Source organism: Notechis scutatus, chromosome 10, assembly GCF_049901735.1.
Source record: "Notechis scutatus isolate UNSWTSFEM ecotype Mainland chromosome 10, rNotScu1.2, whole genome shotgun sequence".
In the NCBI taxonomy this organism is placed as follows: domain Eukaryota; kingdom Metazoa; phylum Chordata; class Lepidosauria; order Squamata; family Elapidae; genus Notechis; species Notechis scutatus.
This window is the reverse complement of record NC_142018.1, coordinates 6,544,927-6,564,984: the sequence shown is the minus strand read 5'-3', so window position 1 is coordinate 6,564,984 and position 20,058 is coordinate 6,544,927. Positions and strand designations below refer to the sequence as shown.

General features: G+C 41.1%; 1 protein-coding gene across 1 annotated transcript in view; it reads left to right on the top strand.

Annotated features, from left to right (window-relative positions):
• Positions 1 to 20,058, top strand: part of COL4A5 (collagen type IV alpha 5 chain) — a 130,638-nt gene that overhangs the window by 60,893 nt on the left and 49,687 nt on the right. Inside the window, 16 exon segments of the mRNA XM_087972037.1 lie at positions 1,527 to 1,562; positions 2,029 to 2,070; positions 2,184 to 2,276; positions 4,379 to 4,432; positions 4,538 to 4,594; positions 8,243 to 8,287; positions 8,375 to 8,428; positions 8,534 to 8,575; positions 9,994 to 10,126; positions 10,226 to 10,399; positions 12,702 to 12,785; positions 15,073 to 15,165; positions 16,989 to 17,059; positions 17,155 to 17,346; positions 19,098 to 19,266; positions 19,805 to 19,897. Coding sequence (XP_087828163.1) covers positions 1,527 to 1,562; positions 2,029 to 2,070; positions 2,184 to 2,276; positions 4,379 to 4,432; positions 4,538 to 4,594; positions 8,243 to 8,287; positions 8,375 to 8,428; positions 8,534 to 8,575; positions 9,994 to 10,126; positions 10,226 to 10,399; positions 12,702 to 12,785; positions 15,073 to 15,165; positions 16,989 to 17,059; positions 17,155 to 17,346; positions 19,098 to 19,266; positions 19,805 to 19,897 — 1,432 coding nt within the window.

The following is a 20,058-nucleotide window of genomic DNA, read 5'->3' as shown; positions in this document are numbered from 1 at the left end:
GGGTTTTTTGAGGGGGGAAGAGTTTTCTGAAGATTGGGTTAAAAGGATTAAGAAAATGACCATGTAAAGGCTATGTCTTTTTCTCTTCTGCTGAGGAGTTTAGTTATAGAGGGAGTTCTTAACTTATGACTGGTCACTTAGTGACCATTAAAAGTTCTGATGTACCTACCAGCAAGGGTATTTATGACCCTGATTTGAACTGTCATTGGTCATATGACTTGGTCATATGACTGTCATTGGTCATATGCCTTGGTCATATGACTGCATTTTGGGTGCTTGGCAATTGGACTGTCTTTTTGGAGAGGACCTAAGGGAAGGCCTAATATTTGGAGCTCCAGTAACATCTGGATGCCCTCAGGAAAGCATCCCTATTTTATTTATTTGTTTATTTTTATTTATTTATTTATATTTATTTATTTATTTGTTAAAAGCTTATAATAAACAAAAACAAGAATAAACGTAAGTTTAAATACAAGAAATAGGAACTAATAATTGGGGACAATAGGACAGGGAAGGTGGGCACGATTGTACGCTTATGCACGCCCCTTACAGACCTCTTAGGAATGGGGTGAGGTCAATGGAGGTTAGTTTGAGGGGAAAGGAGTGGGGGTTTGAGCAGGTGACAACAGAAACAGGTAGTGAGTTCCAGGCATTGACCACTCTGTTGCTGAAATCATACTTCCTGCAATCGAGTTTGGAGTGGTTTACATTAAGTTTATATCTGTTATGTGCTCTTGTGCTGTTGTTAAAGCTGAAATATTCATTAACTGGGAAGACATTGTAACATATGATTTTATGTACTATTCTTAAGTCCAATCTTAGTCAGCGTAGTTCAAGGTTGTCTAGTCTAGAATCTCAAGTCTGGTGGTGTAGGGTATTCTGTTGCGAACAGAGGAATGTAGTACTCTTCTGGTAAAATACTTCTGGACTCGCTCGATTGTATTTATATATATTTCTTATGTTTTCACAAGTATCCTTCTTTGGATTGTGTAAAGTTTATTTTGAGAGATTCATTTTGAAAATGATTCAATCAAATCTCCAAACCAAGTTGACTGTCTGATTCGAATTAACAGTTCAGATTAAATCGAAGCTTCCAGATTTGATGTTGATGAAGACTCTCAAATCATCCAAATAGTATTGTTTGAAAGTTGAGTCATGGCAACTGCAATTCTTTTCTTTTTGGCTGAAACATTTCGCTGCTTATCCAAGTAGCTTCTTCAATTCTTCCAAATTGATCTAACAATTTTAAAAGACTTTGGGGGCATGTGTTAAAATCTTGTTTTTTTAAAAAAAAAAAATCAGCTCAACCTGATCAAATCAATTTGGTTCAGTTCAGAGCATCAGGTTCACTTAATTTTCCTAAATAAACTGGCCCAGAGTTCCAAACTGACTGAATGATTGGATCGGGGCCAATTTTTACTTATGTCTCAGCCATAATTGTACTGTGCGAGCCTATCAACCGTAGATTGATTTATCGTGTGTACAGAAATAATTCTGGAAATTAATGAATTTCTTTACATTAATAGGGTCCCCCTGGTCCCCCAGGACCGCCGGGTTCTAAGGTATGGCATATGATAAACTTTTTGTACCTGATTAGTTATTGTTGCTTTTTCAACTGTCTGTTTGTAACTTTCAATTAACTGAAATGCTTCCTAGGGCAAGAATTTTTGAATCAGGATACCTCAGATCTGCTAACTTAAAAAATGCATAGATATTTGTTACTCCTCTGTAATTGAAATTTCAAGGATTTTCACACCAGTTATCTGCCAGCTTCCCACAAGCAAAGACAATGGGGAAGCCAGTAGCAAGTCAAAAGTTGTCCCGCTGCTTTTTTGCCCATTCATTCTGTTTATCTCTTTAGGCAAGTAAATATTGTCAAAGGATGATTCAACCTGTTGTAGGTTGTCTAATCACTATTAAAATCACTGCAAACAGAAATCAATAAGGAGCATTCTATCCAAGGTTCATCATTCCCATTATTATTTCATTTCATCTTCATGGTAGTCATTGTTTTCCTTTCTTTTTCAGGGCAATATGGGCTTGAATTTCCAAGGACCCAAAGGAGAAAAAGTGAGTGTGGAATATTGGACTGGCCCTTTGAACTGGTTTCCAGGATTGCTGACTCTTTCTGGGGGAATGACCAATACAACTAATCTGCCTTGCTGTCTTTTTGGGGGAGTTAGGGTGAACAGGGACTTCAAGGACCTCCAGGGCCACCAGGACAGATCGGCGAACAGACAAGAATCAATGATGTAGAATTTCAAAAAGGAGATCAGGTGAGTGAGAGGAGATGGTTCTGGTGGTATCTGTCAGCCACAAAGGATCAAGACCATAAGCTAAATTGCAATTCAGAAGATTTATTGCTCAAACCTATATACGAGAATCTCAGCTAAAGTTCAGCATCAAATTGGCATTAGATAAGGGTCAGTGGAATTCAGGAGTGTTTGTGGCAACATAATGACTCTGGACTAATGACTTGTTTAACTCTACCCCCACCCACCCCCAACTCTGCCTGTTCTTCTCCCACAATGTCTGAGCATCTACCATTCTCACTCAATTACCCAGTTGCATTAATGGGTTACACTTGACCATCCTCCAGCATTTACCAACATTTTCACAGTAGCATCCATTAATAAACCTGATCTTACACTACAATCTCTTTGTCTTTATAGAGAGATCTATAAATTTTGCTGGAGGTTGCTATACATCAAAAGGTGGAAAGTTTGGAATAAGAACTAGATTTAGTGTTCTTATGTTTGTCATCATTTCAATTTTATAGACTTTGTGAAGTTTGTAAAGTTGCCCTTTCCAACGTGCTCTTCTGCATTGTTTTTCCATAGAAAAGAGAGCCCAGAACTTAGTAGCTTAATTTTTGCATAGTTAGCACAGTGTGCCTTCAGATTTAGAAATACCCAATACATACAACCACATAGACTTGATATCACTATCATAAGATCTTCTCAAAAAGTCCTCGAAAGTCCTCAAAAAACATCCTTACCTTTCTACTCTTGGACAGTTATCATTTTAATGGAAGTACCATTGGGGGGAGGGTTGGAGGCATTGTAAAAAAATGTTTACAATGGAGTTAAAATCTTGAGATTGCAAAATCTCACGAGATTTGTACTGAAGACTTCAAAATCTGCTGCAGATTGACCATCACCTTAGATTTCAGGCAAATGTATGTACATATTTTAATTGAATGTGGGTCCTAAGGAGACACATCTGCCGTGATGGCTCCAAGCATTTTCAACATCACAGAAGACAATGGGATGGCATCATGGTTGACTTGTCAAGTGACCTGTCCAACTGATTCAGTGGACCAAGTGCAATTGAGTGATTTCAAATTGATCTAGTAGTTGGACAGACTTTTATGCATACACATACATACAGCCTTTTGAATTAGATCAATTTGATAAGTCACTCAAAGCAGTTAGTTGAGTGACAATTGGAATTAAATAGGATTCTTAAAGAAAGATAAACTGGGTTAATGTTAATGCCCTAGGAAACAAACCAGCTCAGTGAATTCTAGTCCTGCCTTAGGCATGAAATCATCTGGGTATGGGTCAGTCACGAGGAGTCGGTGAGTTGTACCAAGGTTGGAGTTCCACCTTAGGAATGAAAGCCAGCTAGGTGACTTTGGGCCAATCACTGGGAGATGGAGAGTTCTAATCCTGCTTTAGGCATGAAACCTAGTTAAGTGACCTTGGGCCAGTCACTCACTCTCAGCCTAACTCACCTCACAGGATTGTTGTTAGAATAGAAATAGAAACAGGAAGGTGTGTTGGATATGTTTGCTACCTTGAGTTATTTGTAACAATAACAAAGGCAGGATACAAACACATAAAATAAACGTTGCATCCTCTCTAATTGACAATACTTTCCATGGAATTTGAAAACATATTTGTTCATAAAATCTGAAGGTAGAACTTGATCAGAATCTCAGCATCAACTGCCCATTTGGTGAATCCAGAAAAAAGAAACTCCTGAGACATTATTTGACCAAGAGTATAAAACTTTACTGAAAAAACAAACAAACCCCACATTGGCACAGAAGAAGCAAAACTCAGCTCTGGGTTTCCCATGCAAAAGCAAGCAAAGTTCATTTCCCCGCTTTCCCTACAGGCTACCCACAGTCTATTACATCCACCAATCACTTCTGTTCATTTTGCTATGGGGAACAACCAACCACTCTGCGACATCTGCTTGGTGTGTCCTTGAGTCTCACGGAAACTGATGGTTGCTTGAATACCATTCCTCCACTCTTGCATTCCATCCCACTCCCACCCCCTGTTACTGTCAAGCTGTGAGCGGAAAAAAAATACTGGTCAGTTGTGACACCCAGGATGGATTTGTAATAATTTCCCTTTGCTCTTGGCAGGGTGCTCCAGGTGACCCGGGCCCCCCAGGATCCCCGGGCTTCCCCGGGCCTCCTGTAAGTATTTTCCTTTGCTTCGGTTGTGAAGGGGCAGCAGGATTCTCCAAAGGTTGGGTCTCCCCCTATTATTAACTAATAATGGGGTCCTTTTCTGATTTCCAGGGGCCTCCTGGCGGTGGAAAAGGTGAAAAAGGTGAGCAAGGAGAACCAGGCAAAAGAGTAAGTAACTTCTTGGAACCCAGTATTTACCTTTCCAAACCATGTATAGCTTTGGGAGTTCAGGTTGGGCCATCAGATATTGGGTAAGATCTTTTTCCTTTCTCGTATGATCTGCTAGAGTTGGTGTGGATGAGGCCCTCCTGGATGAAAGAGGCCATTGAAAAAAATGCATGTCTACAACCACTATTAATGTAGTTATAACAAATAGACATCAACGTTTAACTTTTAATCTGGATTAAGGAATTCATATGATTTTTTTTTCCTCCTTGATTTCATATTTGGAACAGAAATTGGAAGCAAAGCATAAAAATGAAGATGTCATTTTTGCTTTCCAACCCTCTGGTTGCTCAGAAATTTGGACAAATGAGTAAATACCTGTGTGTATTTGCCTTGGCCCTGAAATCCACAACTGGCAGTTATGTAAGCAGGAAAGAAAAGAATGGAGATTCAATTTGCCCAGGATGGTATAATATCTCCTGCCTTGGGCAGTGGATTGGACTAGAACAGGGCTGTCCAACCGTGGCAACTTTAAGACTTGTGGACTTCAATTCCCAAAATTCCTCAGCAAACAAAGCTCTGGGAGTTGAAGTCCACAAGTCTTAAAGTTGCCAAAGTTGGAGACCCCTGGACTAAAAGACCTTCAAGGTCTCTTCTAACCTTAAGATTCTAGAATCATGGAAAGGATGAATCAGAGTAACCCATGTTCTGATTGCTGGGAGTTCCAATTTTTGGCAGAAGCCAAGGCTATAATAGATGCCATAAGAATCCCGAATGAATGGGACCCAAATAATATTCCCCTCCAGGTTTTGCAGAAATAATTTTTTCTTTTGACTTTGTTAAGCCCATTGTAGGGTTTGAACAAAGGCTGTTGTGTTTTGTTCTCAGAACGATGAAGTCAAAGACATACTAACCTATGCAAAAGGGTGTGTATGGCCCCCTTTTCTCTTCCCTATGCAGGTTGCATATATTGTGACTGTCCCCTTCTACCCACTATTCAAACTTTTAGTGAAAGGGCAGGAAGTCCTAAATATATAAATATCATTAGCTTCTCAATGACTTTAGAGGTTAGAGTAACACATCAACCAATAATACCATCACACTCAAGAAATAACAAATGTACAGGTAGTCCTCAACTTTCAACAGCACTGAAAAGGTGCAACAGCACTGCAAAAAGTGACTTATATCCAGTTCTCACACTTATGACTGTCACAACGTCCCCACCATCATGTGATCAAAATTTGGGCCCTTGGCAATCAGCGGGTACTTAGACGGTTGCAGCATCCCAGGGTCATGTGACTGCTGCAGTGGGGCAGTGGTTAGAGTGCAGTACTGCAGGCTACTTCTGCTGACTGCCAGTTGCCTGCAATTTGGCAGTTCAAATCTCAGCAGGCTCAAGGTTGACTCAGCCTTCCATCCTTCTGAGGTCGGTAAAACGAGGATTGTTGTGGGCAAGATGCTGACTCTGTAAACTGCTTAGAGGAGACCCTAAAGTGCTATGTAAAACACTCTGTATATAAATCTAAGTGCTATTGCTTAGTGCTATGTGGAGGACTACCTGAGATTTCCATATTTTTTAAATTTCATCCACTTAAGTGCCTGAAATGGTTGCTGCCTGTATCTAATAGAAAAGCAAAAGTATTGAGCAAAGAGCTAAAGAGAGACTTCTAATCTGGTCATCATCATATTATGGAAGGAAGAGACATTTTTCGTGAGCCATTGCAACTGATGCAGATTTCTTTGAGATGTTGTTTAGAGTTTCTTGAATAATCAATAACTTTGTTTTCCCCAAAGCTCAGAGTCCATTCTTGCTTTTCACTTGATACTATACATGACTTTGAAATCAGAAATGATCATTTGAAGAGGCACGCATTAAAAAGAAAGACCTCCTAGCTTTCTTTTGAGGCTGCAGTAATTCTGAGAGTCAAGTTAAGTTGGAATCAGATCTCCCCTTAACCATTGATTGAAAAGCAGGATCTCTAAACTAGAATGGACGCATAGTCTCTGTGGCAAACATTTATGGAGAAGATACCCATAAATGTTTGGAGCAAGGAATTGACATAGGGAATATCAGCCTTGTGCCATGGCTTCACACCAGTTTTCTCATATCCTAGTCGCACTTTTATGGCTTCTGTTTTTTAGGATACAATACCTGTACTTATGCTGTGTCCTTGTTCATGCTTAACTTGGCCTCTAGAAGCCTGGTGCCCTCTAGATATCTAGGGCTTGCAACCTCAGGTTGTCCTGATGCGATTGTAAGGTTGACAAAGGCTGTTCCAAGTTACATGTTCATGAGCTTTATGTAGCGAGTAAGGAAGATGACCTTGATGGAGATATACAAGATTGTAATTGAAGTCTACAACAAGCAGAAAGTTGAGTGGCTTAGAAGGAGCCCTAGAGAAGAACAGCCAAATCAAACTTACAACATTGATGTCAGCCCCACTAGTTAGACCAGATCAAGAAATCAACTCCACAGTTCTATAATAACAGAATCTTGCAAGTCCTCCTGCTTCTCCTTCTCCTTTATCATCTTCCTCCTCCTTTAATGAATTAGAGAAATGATTCTTTATGAGCATTATCTATTTGCTATAGACTTATATATTTTTCACCCTGTTTCCCTAGGAACAGATTTTGCATATCTCCATCGAGGTCACCTTCCTTATGTTCTACACTTCAGATGTCACATTTGTTCTGGATTTTCTGGCATAGTCTTAAATACAGGAACATTTCAAGTTGATCTACGTACTTCTAGATTCTACTTTTATTTCTAGTAGACAGATTACCAGAATAGAAACTAATAGGTGAAGGCTTATTAGGTCATTCCTGAATCTTATATATGGGTGTTTCTCCCCACACACACTGAAATGAAAAATCCATCTATTGACAACCATCCTGGTATTATTCACTGAATTTCTCTCCCCATTTTATTTGAATCATGGCCACCAGTGAACCTCCATCTTCCTATCAGGAAGGAAGAAGAAAGAAATCCACTGTTGGCAGATTTTGTCACCATTTCAAAATGATTTTTAAATGTAACAGAACTGTCTGGGAATAAGAAGTGAGCAAGTGGTGGCACAGTGGTGAAGATGCTCACCTCCCACTTGGAAGGTTGGGAGTTCAATTCTAGGCAGCAGCAGATGTTTCTTTATCAGGGTGCACAATGAAAATATCTGCTGCAAACTCTGCATAGGCATCAGGAAGGGCATCCGGCCAGTAAACGCTCAGCTCCATTCAGTCACCTTGACTCTACCACGAATAAAAGGGATTGCAGGATCGTAAAGTGAAAAAAAAATTGGTGAATAAAAAGAAGGGGCTAGGATGTTCTGACATTGGAGGGCTCTGATTTACTATCCAGTTTTAGAGTAGAAATAGAGTAGAGGGGGAAAAAACAGTGTTTTCTATCTTTTCTGGAGAAATGAAATCCATTCTACCGCATGCCATGGGAGAGAATAGCTTCAGGCTGGCACTTCCCATCCTGTTTTCAGCCTTGAAACCTACTTTAATGGTTCCTGCTAACTAATGTGGACCCACTGCCTCGTGGTACTTACCTAAACCTCCAATTTTCAACCTCTGACTGCCAGCTGCAGTGCCAGGCGCATCTTCCAGCTTCATTATTATTTAACACTTTTCTATGTGTTTCTCTTTCAAAAGGGGAAGCCAGGAAAAGATGGGGACATTGGATTGCCAGGTTTGTCTGTAAGTCTTTTCTGTCTTTCCTTCATTTGGAAATGTCCAGATGTGAAATATTTGTAGGATTGAGAGGTTCTGTTTATCTCTTGCCAGGGTTTTCCTGGTGAACCTGGCACGCCTGGCATCCCGGGAAGAGATGGAGACAAGGTAAGCAGTGGTGCAGTTCAGAATCCTCCTAAGAATTAGGTGGAATTGTGCTGGGATCGGTTCTCTCAGAAATACGGGATTTTGAGATGTTTATTTTGTTGGCAGGGTCAAAAAGGAGATGCTGGTTTACCTGGCCCACCTGGACAAGTAAGTCTTGATCCCCTTCTGCCTCCTTCTTTAAATTGCATTTCAGGAAGATTCTTCCCATTGCAAAGGTATTTCTTCAGTGAACATCTTTTAGAACTTTTTCTTTTGCCGTTATTAAATCTTATAATATAAATTACATTTTTTTTAAAAAATTGCAATGCACCATGTTTGTCCTAACTGAGAGGGGTATACCCCTCACATCCCGGATATAAACTGCTTCAACTTCTACCCTCAAAACGATGCTATAGGGCACTGCAAACCAGAACAACTAGACACAAGGACAGTTTTTTCAAAAATGCCATCACTCTGCTAAACAAATAATTCCCTCATCACTGTCCAACTATTTACAAAGTCTGCACTACTATTACAATTAACCTTCTCATCACTCCTTATCACCCATCCCCTCCCACTTTTGACTGTATGACTGTAACTTTGTCTCTTGTATCCTTACGATTTATATGGACTGTTTCGTAGTGTGATTTGATTGCTTATTGTACCCTATGACTATCATTAAGTGTTGTCCCTTATGATTCTTGACTCTTGACGAATGTAGCTTTTCTTTTATGTACACTGAGAGCATTTGCACCAAGACAAATTCCTTGTGTGGCAAGCCATTAGAGGATAAATAGAGAGCAAACCCTGCCCCTTCTATCACTGATGACATTATCTCGTCTGGTCATGAAACGTCTGCAAGAAAACCACCAAGCTCAGAGAGCACCAAGGACCCCACAGTTTTAGATTTATCACCTGGGTAATAGTTGCATTAAAAAGTAACAGAAAAACAAACATGACATTCTGTGATTTATTCTGCTAGTTGTTAGGATATTACTATATTTATTTGCTTCACTAGGTCTCCATCTTAACAGGCGGAGAGATCAAATGGGTTCTGATGATAAAGCAAACCAGTTGTTATGATCCTTGTAATTTATTTGATTTGCTTTTAGTAAATCTTGTTAAAGAAAATTCTGAGATGATTTTGATTTCAGAAGTTGGTTGAGCAAAACCTAACACCAGGGAGATAAATGTCCTGCTTTTATTTGAGCTTTGAAAACCTTTTTAGACTTTTGCTTTTAATATTTTTAAATTTGAGGGCTAGCCAACTGGAGAACCCTCTCTTCAGGACAATGAAAACACAGTTTCTCTTACGGGCCAATAAATTCCTGCATACTAGCATTGGTAGAATATTAAGAAAAATATCCACGAGTATTGATTACTATTTCCCATAAGTTGGCTGAAGTGCTGAGGACAAATCACCTTGGTTTCAGGAATGGTTCACTCATGGTGATGTTTTTGGAGTTGAAACCATGGAATTATTTGAAACTCTCGGGGAAAAGATTCCAGTATAATCTGAAAGAATCCTATTTCTTTCATGCCCTACATTTAAATAACATTCTTCCTTGCTCCTTGGGCTACCTCAGGTGATTCCGAGGCCGGACACCGGTATAACAGTGGGACCAAAGGGTAGCAAAGGATTAGCAGGATATCCCGGGAACAAAGGAGATCGTGGTTATCCTGGCCCTGTGGGCCCTCCTGGTTTACCAGGCACCCCAGGTAAGATAGTGCATATTTTCCTATTGTAGAGCTTCTGATATATCTGATATATCTCTCCCTTCTAAACTAATCTCTCTAACATCCTTTTTTTCACTGTAGGACTTCCAAGCGTAGGTCCTTCAGGTCCACCTGGATTACCCGGAGAAAGAGGACAGAAAGGGGATCAGGGCCTTCCTGGGATTGCTATACCAGGGCAGCCAGGGATTGATGGACAACCAGGACTCCGAGGACCACCAGGGCCCCCAGGACCACCAGGATCAACCATCCCACCTGGTAAGTAATATTTCTGATCATCGCCCATCAACTGCCGGTCATCCATCTCTGTCAGTTTCCACAACTGGCTACTCTGCAGGCATTAGGACTGTGTTGATCAATATGTGTCAGCCTCCAAGAAGTTTTCTTGACATCTTTTGCTACTTGATTCTTGTCGGCTGCCATAGAAATGGGGGGAGGGGTAATTTGGTCTTTTTGAGGGGAAGATTGCTGGAGTGCAAAGACGTTTCTGTGTGAACTAAAAAGGAGGGGATGCTTTCCTGCTTACTGCACAACTGCATAGACTTATCTCTACTAGGCCAATGTCAACCGTCTTGGCAAATCAGATGAGTGAGAAACCACCTGAAGATGTACCCCACATGACATTATATACACCTGAGATTGGATGACCAGTCTGGACTTCTGGGGGAGAGGACTTGGGATAACTTTCAATATGTAATTTCTGCGCCTATTTGCCTCAGATCTTGCTTTTCTTTTGATGTTGTCACTTCAAACTCAGTAAAAGTCCTTTTTCTCTATTTTAATGGAGTCGAAGGAATTCTTTCTTTTGAATGAGGCACAACTGACAATATGTGTGAGAGGGGAACATCTGAAAGATACAGGCTGGAGAGGCTGAAATAGGTATTCCTTCTCCTCCTTGAACAAAAAAAAAGGCTACCAGATAGGGCTGCCAAGAAAATGAAGCAAATGTTGAAATTTCCATTCCTAAACAAGGCAGTTGTTTAGTAAGTTTTACCACACTTTATGACCTTTTTGCCACATTTGTTAAGCGAATCGCTGCAGTTGTTAAGTGAATAATGCAGTAACTGAAACAGTCGGACTTCCCCTATTGACTCTGTTGTCGGAAGCCATCTGGGATGTTTGCAAGTGGTTGACCACGTGACCCCAAGGACAATGCAGCTGATACAAATACATGCCATGAATTCGGATCATGTGACTGTGGGGATGCTGCAATCTTCATAAGTGTGAAAAACAGTCATAAGTCTTTTTTTTTTCAATGTCATTGTAACTTTGGTCACTAAACAAATAGTTGTAAATGGAGGAGTGCCTGTAACTGCTCAGTGAGGTAAATAATGTAGACTAGATTAGACTAGAACAGAACAATAGAATAGAGTTGGAAGGGACCTTGGAGGTCTTCTGGTCTAGCCCTCTCAAGCAGGAGATCCTACACAATTTCAGACAAATGGTTGTCCAATCTCTTCTTAAAAACTTCCATTGTTGCAGCATTCACTATTTCTGGAGACAAGTTATTCCACTGATTATTTGTTCTAACTGTCAGGAAATTTCTCCTTAGTTCTAGTTTGGTTCTGTCCTTGATTAGTTTCCATCCATTGTTTCTTGTCCTGCCCTCCTGATCTCCGGTGTTTTGGAAAATAATTTGACTCCCCCTTCTTTGTGGTGGTCCCTCAAATACTAGAATACTGCTGTCATGTCACCCCTAGTTCTTCTTTATGTATATCTGGTCTATATTAGCTGAGATTCAGGGACTCACTTACAATCTAATCTGGATCCAAGTGTAATCCAGGGCCTCCCTTACTAACGCTCCATGTGCGCAGGTGAGAAAGATGATAATTATTGGTATATATTAAAATGTTCAACAATTGATTTCCGTCTATATTAGCTGAAATACAGGGACGGGTTATGACATTATTTGAATTGCTGCAATGAAAGCAAGAGGTAATTGGTTAAAGACCTAATTACCTTTGTTTTAAACATTACCATTGATATATCTTAACTAATAAATTGTTAGGGGATGTATGGTTTTTATTTTATACCTATTAATACTTTAGATTTTTCATCTGGATAACAACTGTATATTAAAATTAAGATGTGATTTATTTTGCTAGCATATTATTGTATTTGTTTGCTTCACTCTGTTTTTATTCTTTTACATTTTTGCTGGACACTGGCCAAATAAATATTATTGATTAATTCAATCCAGGATCCTGAAATTAAACCACGTTGACTGTGCATCCAAGGATTCTGAGAGTTGTGGTTCAAACCCACCAGGAAAGCTCCAACACACTCTTTTTATTCTTTTTTTTTTTTTTTTACTTTTACTGTATTCTTAAATGTTTTTTTTTTTACTTGGGAGTTGCATGGAGTTGGGCAGTATACAAATTTAAGAAATAACTAACAAATAAAGTCCCTTTTCTTTGTCCTGTTATTCAGAATGGATACCAAGAGTGCAAGTTTTGAAGGTCTTCCTTAAGAGTGAGAAGCTTCCCTGGGCTTTTCCAGCATTTATTTCCTGTAAAATGGACTCATGTCTTGATTCTCATTTCTTTTTCTTTCTTCTCAGTTGATCGGCTTTGTGAGCGAGGACCTCCTGGCCCTCAAGGAATTGGTGGAGAACAAGGATTTCCAGGGGAAAGAGGCCAGAAAGGTATAAATGTAAAGCAGGGCTCTCCAGCCTCATATAAGCAGGAAAGAAAAGAATGGAGATTTGATTTGTCCAGGATGGTATAATATCTCCTGTCTGAGACAGTGGATTGGACTAGAAAGGGGGACTCCAACCTTGGCAATTCTGGGAGTTGAAGTCCACATGCCTTAAAGTTGCCAAGGTTGGAGACCCCTGATCTAAAGCATTGTTCATTTCTTGATTAGACTGAGGAATTTGGATTGTTTTATTGCTGCTACTGTTGGAGCTGCTATTAAACCATTCTTCAGCCTGTAACATTCACAAGCTTCCTTTGAATCTCCTCTCTGGTTTCATCCGTGGTTTGCCACAAAATTGGGGAGGATGAGTTTTGTTGTCTAACAAAAACAAAGCAAGTATTTCCTTGAGGTCATAAACATAGTCTCTGATTATGCTGTAAACCACTATTTACAAAAGAACTGTAAATTAATAAATATCTAGATACAATGAAGGCATTATAGGAATATAGGATGTGGTTCTAGGTAGCTCTTAGTAAAACAAAAACAAAAAAACACCCCCAACCAACAAGAGCAGGGCAAGCTATTGTATGTAAACAGGGAACAAACCCCACACTGACTTATACTGATAATAGAATAAAATAGAATGAGCTGGAAGGGACCTTGGAGGTCTTCTAGTCCAGCTGCGGTAGGTGTGGCGTATGTGTGATGCCTCCGGCCTTTGTCTGCCAGTTTGACACCCCTGACTAGCCAGACACAAAATGTGCAAGCGTTCTACATATGGTTTAGTCTCCAGGCCTTTGATCATCTTAGTTGCTCTTCTCTGAACTTTTTCCAAAGTCTCAACATCCTTTTTGTATGGGTACAAATTTGAATTTGAATTCTTTATTGTCATTGTACGTATGTACACAGTATACATACAACGAAATTCATATAACATCCAGAGACCAGACCCAACACGCACACACACATGACAATCCCCAAACACCCCTGCACCCACCAAAATTCCTCACTCCCTAAAAGCACACAAGCATCCACACAACAGACCAAGTAATACTGTCCAACAGCTCACTGATGGTGGTCCTTAAGTTCATTGTGAAGTGCAGTTATAGCCCTGGGATAAAAACTATTCAGAAAACATGTGGTCCGAGTTTTAATTGTTCTGTATCTTCTGCCAGAAGGCAGCAGTTCCACAAAGATTGTAAGCAGGATGGGAAGAGTCTCTGAGAATGTTGTGCAACTTTCTCAAACAGTGAGATGTGAAGATGTCGTCCAGGGCTGGTAGCTGGAGCCCAATGATATTCTGGGCAGTTTTAATGATTCCCTGTAGAGCTTTTTTGTCCAATATCTTGTGCAATAACCATTACAATTAACATATATTCATTACCATAATATCAGTACTCTATTATTACTTCATACTACTGTACATAATATATCTAATTATTATAACAATGCCCTTCTTAACATATTTGATTCTTATGGTTATTGCACAAGATATTTGAACCCAGACGACACACTGTTTAAACGAAAATTGGATTGTTTGCATAAAATAAAATTAAAAATTAAAAAAAACCCCATCTTTTTGTAGCATGGTGACCAAAATTGGTTGCAGTATTCCAGGTGTGGTCTTACTAAGGCTTTATAAAGTGGCGCTAGTACCAGGGGGGTGGGCTGCTACGGGTTCACCCGGGTTTGGCTAACCTCCAAATCCCACACCTGGCTGGCTCCGTCCACCCCATCCTACCCCTCCCACCCAACCCCACCCCTCCCAGGAGTCTCCACGCAGCCCATATTGGATGCGAGGTAAGTGCAGTGCTCCCGCAGAGGCTCAGGGAGAGGACCTCCGGAGCCTGGGGGAGGCCATTTTCACCCTCCCGGAGGCTCAAGGAAAGCCTCTGAGCCTGGAGAAGACGAAAACACTGCCCTCCCTGGCGTGGTGCAGGAGACCGACTAGGCCACGCCCATCATGGCCATGCCCAGCCAGAAACTGGGCAGAGAACACATTGCTGAAATTTTCGAAGCCCGTCCCTGACTTAGTACTTCACGTGATCTTGATTTTGTGCCTCTGTTTATACAATAAAATGTTACCTAGTTCAGCAATGAAATGTCTGCCAGCCATCCGCCAAGCTCAGAAAGCACCAAGGGTTCCACAGAAGATTGGTTGGCCAGGCTTCTAATCAAGAGAATCCATTTTTGCAGGAAAATGCTGTCTGAATGATTTTCATTGGGATGTTTGTATATCACTGCATTTCTTGCTTTCAACCCATTGTGCTGTGTGTCTTGCTATTCCTTTCAAGGTGACAAGGGAGACACCTGTTTTAACTGCATAGGAAGCGGCATCCCAGGCCCCCCAGGGGAAAAAGGCTTTCCTGGGCTCCCTGGCGATCCAGGTATGCATTTGTAGCTTGTCTCTCTTTCTGCTTCTTTTTTGTGCCCATTAAGACTTGGCTAACTGTTAGGGATATACACCCTAGCAGAACCTGCACGGCAGTCAGGCAGGCAGGCAAATATGTGAGATAAACGTTGTTGTAGCTTACACTCAGTAAAACAGATACACAGTGCTAGTTAAATAGTTTATTCCAGTAAGATTTATAGCATAGTCAAACAGTCCATATATCATTCACTAGTTCAGTCCGTTCGGGGATTAATCAGTTGCAAAGTCCAGTGTCGAAAAAGAGGTCAGTAAACTTACAAATATCAGTCCAGTAATATATCTCTTCGCAGTTGAGATATGAAGAAGTCAAACCTCCTTTCTTCCTTCAACAACAGCAAAGAACACGCAATTAACAATCCATCATCATCAGCAAGCAATCCAGTAAGCCAGCAATCAATCAAGTTCTCTTGCTCCCTCTTATGGCGATTTACAGCCGCACCCAAAATTACATGCTTTGCAGTTAAAGTGACACACACTTAAAACTCACTATTATAGTCTATATATATTATTTTACCCAAACTACGTTAGGTAACCTATGTTATTCCTAACACTAACCAACAACTCTGAAGCATTGCATTATTGGATAGGAAATGAAACAAGCAAACAAAATATATGGTATTTATGTAGTTACTTACCAAGCACATCTAAATTATATGAAACTAATCAAAGTATCTTTGAAATCCCCAAGGCATGTCACAACTTTTGAGCACTCCTAATGTTTGGAAGTTGAAAGTTGAAAAATTTTGATACGCCCTAAATTGGACACAACATCATCATGAGCAGTCTTGTTCACATGCTGCAGAAATTACCACCACTCCATGAAACGTGTGAATGTAGAGAGGGTAAAAATATGAGGAAAAACAAACATTAGTCTAGCCTTTCCCAAATGTGGCTTCTTTCCAGATATGCAGACTTTCAATTCCTAAAATTGTCAGGAGTGGCTATGCTATTTCGGAGGTTTGAAGTTGGTTCCATATCTGGAGAAAGAGGTTCATGAGGAAAAAAGCTTGGACAATCAATTTGTTGTTCTGGATAGTAAAGCATTGTGGGAGAATAAATCACATTTTCCCCATGGATTTGTCCACAAACTCAGCTTCCTCTGTTTGCATTAAATTGAAATGTAAATTGAAGGAGAAATGAATGCCATAATAGTAGCTACTGATAGGATCAAAATATTAGGCATAAACAGGTTTCTCAGAGAATGGGAGGAGAGAGTGTTGTAAAAACTTGTTGGTTTCCGTTAACAGAATGTTTTTTTTTTAATTGTCCAAGATGTGAGGATATCATCTCCCAGAATGCTTGTTGGGGTATTCTGGGAGTTAAGTTCAATATCAAAGTCAACAAGTTTGAAAAACATTGTGGTCAGTAAATACCTTGCAAGCCATTTGGGAGTAGTGTGCTGTTGGATGTGGGCAATGCTTTTGGAAAACTTAGGGGTGGCCAGCTGTGGACCTAGGTTGCCCCTTCTTGCCCTGCAGGCTAACATGGACTCAGTCATGGGCATAATGTCTGTGAAGATTCTCAATCATGCAGGGCATGATTGTCCCAAAGGTGTTTTTCCAAAAGGCAACTGAACTTGCTTGTGGTTTTTTTTTTCCCCTTGAAAATGTTTCACTTCTCATCCAAGAAGCTGCTTCAGTTCTTCAGAAGAAGCTGCTAGAATGAGAAACGAAACGTTTTCAAGGAAAAAAAATACCACCCCCCCCCAAATCCTTTGGGATATGGGGATAATATTTTGTTTCCTGTGCCATTAATCTCTTCTTTCTGTTTGGATCCCAGGGGCTCCAGGTCTTCCTGGGCTAAAAGGTGACAAAGGCGTTTCTGGCGTATTTGGAGCTATTGGGCCTCAAGTAAGCATCTTGATTGTTCTTGGCAGAAGGAGGGAGAGCCAGGGGCCAAAGGCCTGCAATCCTAAGGACTAAAATCATTCTTGTTTTGTCCCCAGGGTCCTCCTGGACTTCCAGGTTCTCCTGGACGTCCTGGCACTAAAGGTGATCCAGGTGAAGTGATTGGTTTCCCTCGGATGAAAGGTGAAAAGGGTAATCCAGGTTTCCCGGGGCCCCCAGGGCTGCCCGGTTTAGATGCTTCTCCTGGCAAAGATGGACTCCCGGGTCGTCCTGGACCCAAGGGCGAGCCAGTAAGTCACTGAAGAGGGCATAATTTTTGGAATCCTATGATGATAAGCCTCAATCAGGAATTTCCAAGTCTAATATCCCGGGAATAACTAGTTGCTGATGGAGGAAATTTATTTAGGAACTGAACTGAAACTGGGTGCCAAATTATGTGCAGACACATCCCAGAGTGCCCGTTCTGGAAGCAATTTGCCCCCGAGACCGCTCTAACGGAGTAAGTGTTTCAAGAAGGAGAAGGAGACCATTTCAAGCTTGAAACTTTTCCTGAATTGTCAAAGCAACCTATTTCAAATTCAGAATATGTGCTTTGACATTTTTTCCTCGCTCTTTGGAGCATCCTGCCCTCCAGGGTAAGATTTGCCAACCTCCTATCTTTCTGTAAGAGGCTCTGCAAATTGGCCTTGGGACCCAACTGAGAATTTTGACTCTGGAGGTGGCTGCTGGACTGATAGCAGACTCCACCTTGCCCCTACTCTCTGCTCCCCACACACCCATCTGTTTTAGCAATAGCACTTAGACTTATATACCGCTTCACAGTGCTTTCCATCCCTCTCTCAGCAGTTTACAGAGTCAGCATTTTGCCCCCAACAATCTGGGTCCTCATTTTACCCACCTCAGAAGGATGGAAGAGCTGAGTCAACCTTGAGCTCTTCAGGATCAAACAGCAGAATTAGCCTGCAATACTGCATTCCAACCACTGTGCCACATGGCTCTTTACGAGTTTTGCTGTGACTTTACTATCATATTGATGTATTTTCTTTGTTTTCTTTTTCCTTGTCAATTTTATTGTTCTATTTTAATTTCATTTTGTTTAAACTTCCTTTTTATTTCTTCATTTTGTATGATTGTGAGCCATCTACAATAGCCCCATGGTGAGGGAGGCAGTAAATAAATCCAATCATCATCACAACAATGCTTCAAGGGCAAGACATTTGGATGTCAATGACTCCGAGTGTCATGCCCTTGTTGGAGTGTGATTCTGAGGGGGGAGATTGAGCAGCTGACAGGGAGTGGGAGTGTGGCTCCGGTGGCTGTGGAGGAAACAGGGGGAGGGCACAGTCCGGCTGGGCATTCAGAGGAAGACCCAGGCCCATACCCTTGTCATCCTAGGGCACGCAGGGAAGAATGGAGAAGGGAGCAATGTGCCTTGCGAGAGAGAAGAAGGCCCTGATCCCTTTCATTGGTTGCAGCTGGGAGAACAGGATAAAAGTGGGGCGTTTGCACACGGCTCCTTACTGGAAGCAAAGTGTGCATTATCTTGGTCGAGCCTTATCTGGGTTTTGGCATCCTCCCAACTGTGGGTACTGCATTATCCTTTGCAAGTCTGCAATTTATCATTCTGGCCTGCTGTGTTGATGACTTCAGTGTGGTTTACGTTGGTTTTTTTATTTCTAATTATCTTTACTTTGGGTTTGGAGAGCATTTCTGCCCTCCGTAGTCTGTTTTTGGAAGAGCTTGTTATCCAGCCGAGGATAATTAGACATTGGGGCCAAGTTGGAGGCATTAAAGGGAATTTATTCTACTTTTGTGACTTTGATATTTTTGTATCATGCCCCGGGTCATCACACTGAGACTCATTTTCCCTTTGATCACCTGGTTCACTCCTTGCCTAGTAAATGGCATAATCATTTGGTGGGTTGATGGGTTGCTTTGGTGTCTGTAAAGTGTGTGAACCTAGAAGCAACCAAATCATGGTGAAACCAACCTATGGGTTTTATGATGGCTTAATCGAGACAGTCCTTTTTTGTTGCCCTAGGGTAGCATTGCTTTCAAAGGAGACCGAGGGCTTACTGGAGAGCCAGGTCTTCCTGGACCTTTTGGAGAGCGAGGGCCTCCAGGACCTCCTGGATTTGGACCACAAGGACCTCCAGGAGAAAAGGGGCTTCAGGGCGTCCCTGGCCGCCCAGGTTCACCGGGTGCTCCAGGTAGGTATCTTCCTCCTAGATGCCTATTACAAACTGCCTGCTCAGATTGATGAAAGATCATTTGCCTGTGACATTTATTTCTATAGAAGAGAGGAGTTTGAAGTCCTGTGATCCATCTAACCAGAGGGTCAGCAGTGTTTAACTCAGAAAAATATATAGATGTGGAATATGATGGCTTTGCACTTTGCCAAGGGGTATATGTGAAAGCACAGAAGAGTTTATTATTGCTACCTCTGTACAAAAATCTAGTCATGGTCAAAGCTAAATTGGCACTAGAATTCATGGGAGGCTGGACTTAAATTTTTTGTGACAGCGTACTGCTTCTAAACTGATGATACATTTAACCCCACCTTCCAGGTCAGCCTCTTCTTCTCCTACAGGTTACATTACTAGAGAAAGTGCAAATCCATCCTACCAACAAAAACCATCGGAAGACCAATCTAGAATACAAAATATGGAATGATGGTCCCATTCTGTTTGGGTTTTGTTATGAAATATAACCAGCTTTTTCCTCTTGCTGTTTTTCTGGTACTTCCAGGGCCCAAAGGCGAACCTGCCCAATCTGTTCCCGAAAAAGGACCTCCAGGGCTTCCAGGACCCCCAGGCAGAAATGGGGAAGATGGTTTTCCAGGTAAAAAGCTGCCATATTTCCTGACGACATAACAAAGTCTGTTTCATTTCTGGAGGAAGGGATTTTAGGTTTAGGTCTTACCACCCACTTCTTCTAACCCCATTTTAATATAATTATGGAAGACCAGGATGTTTTGTGAATTGTTACCCTGGTTGGTTGTA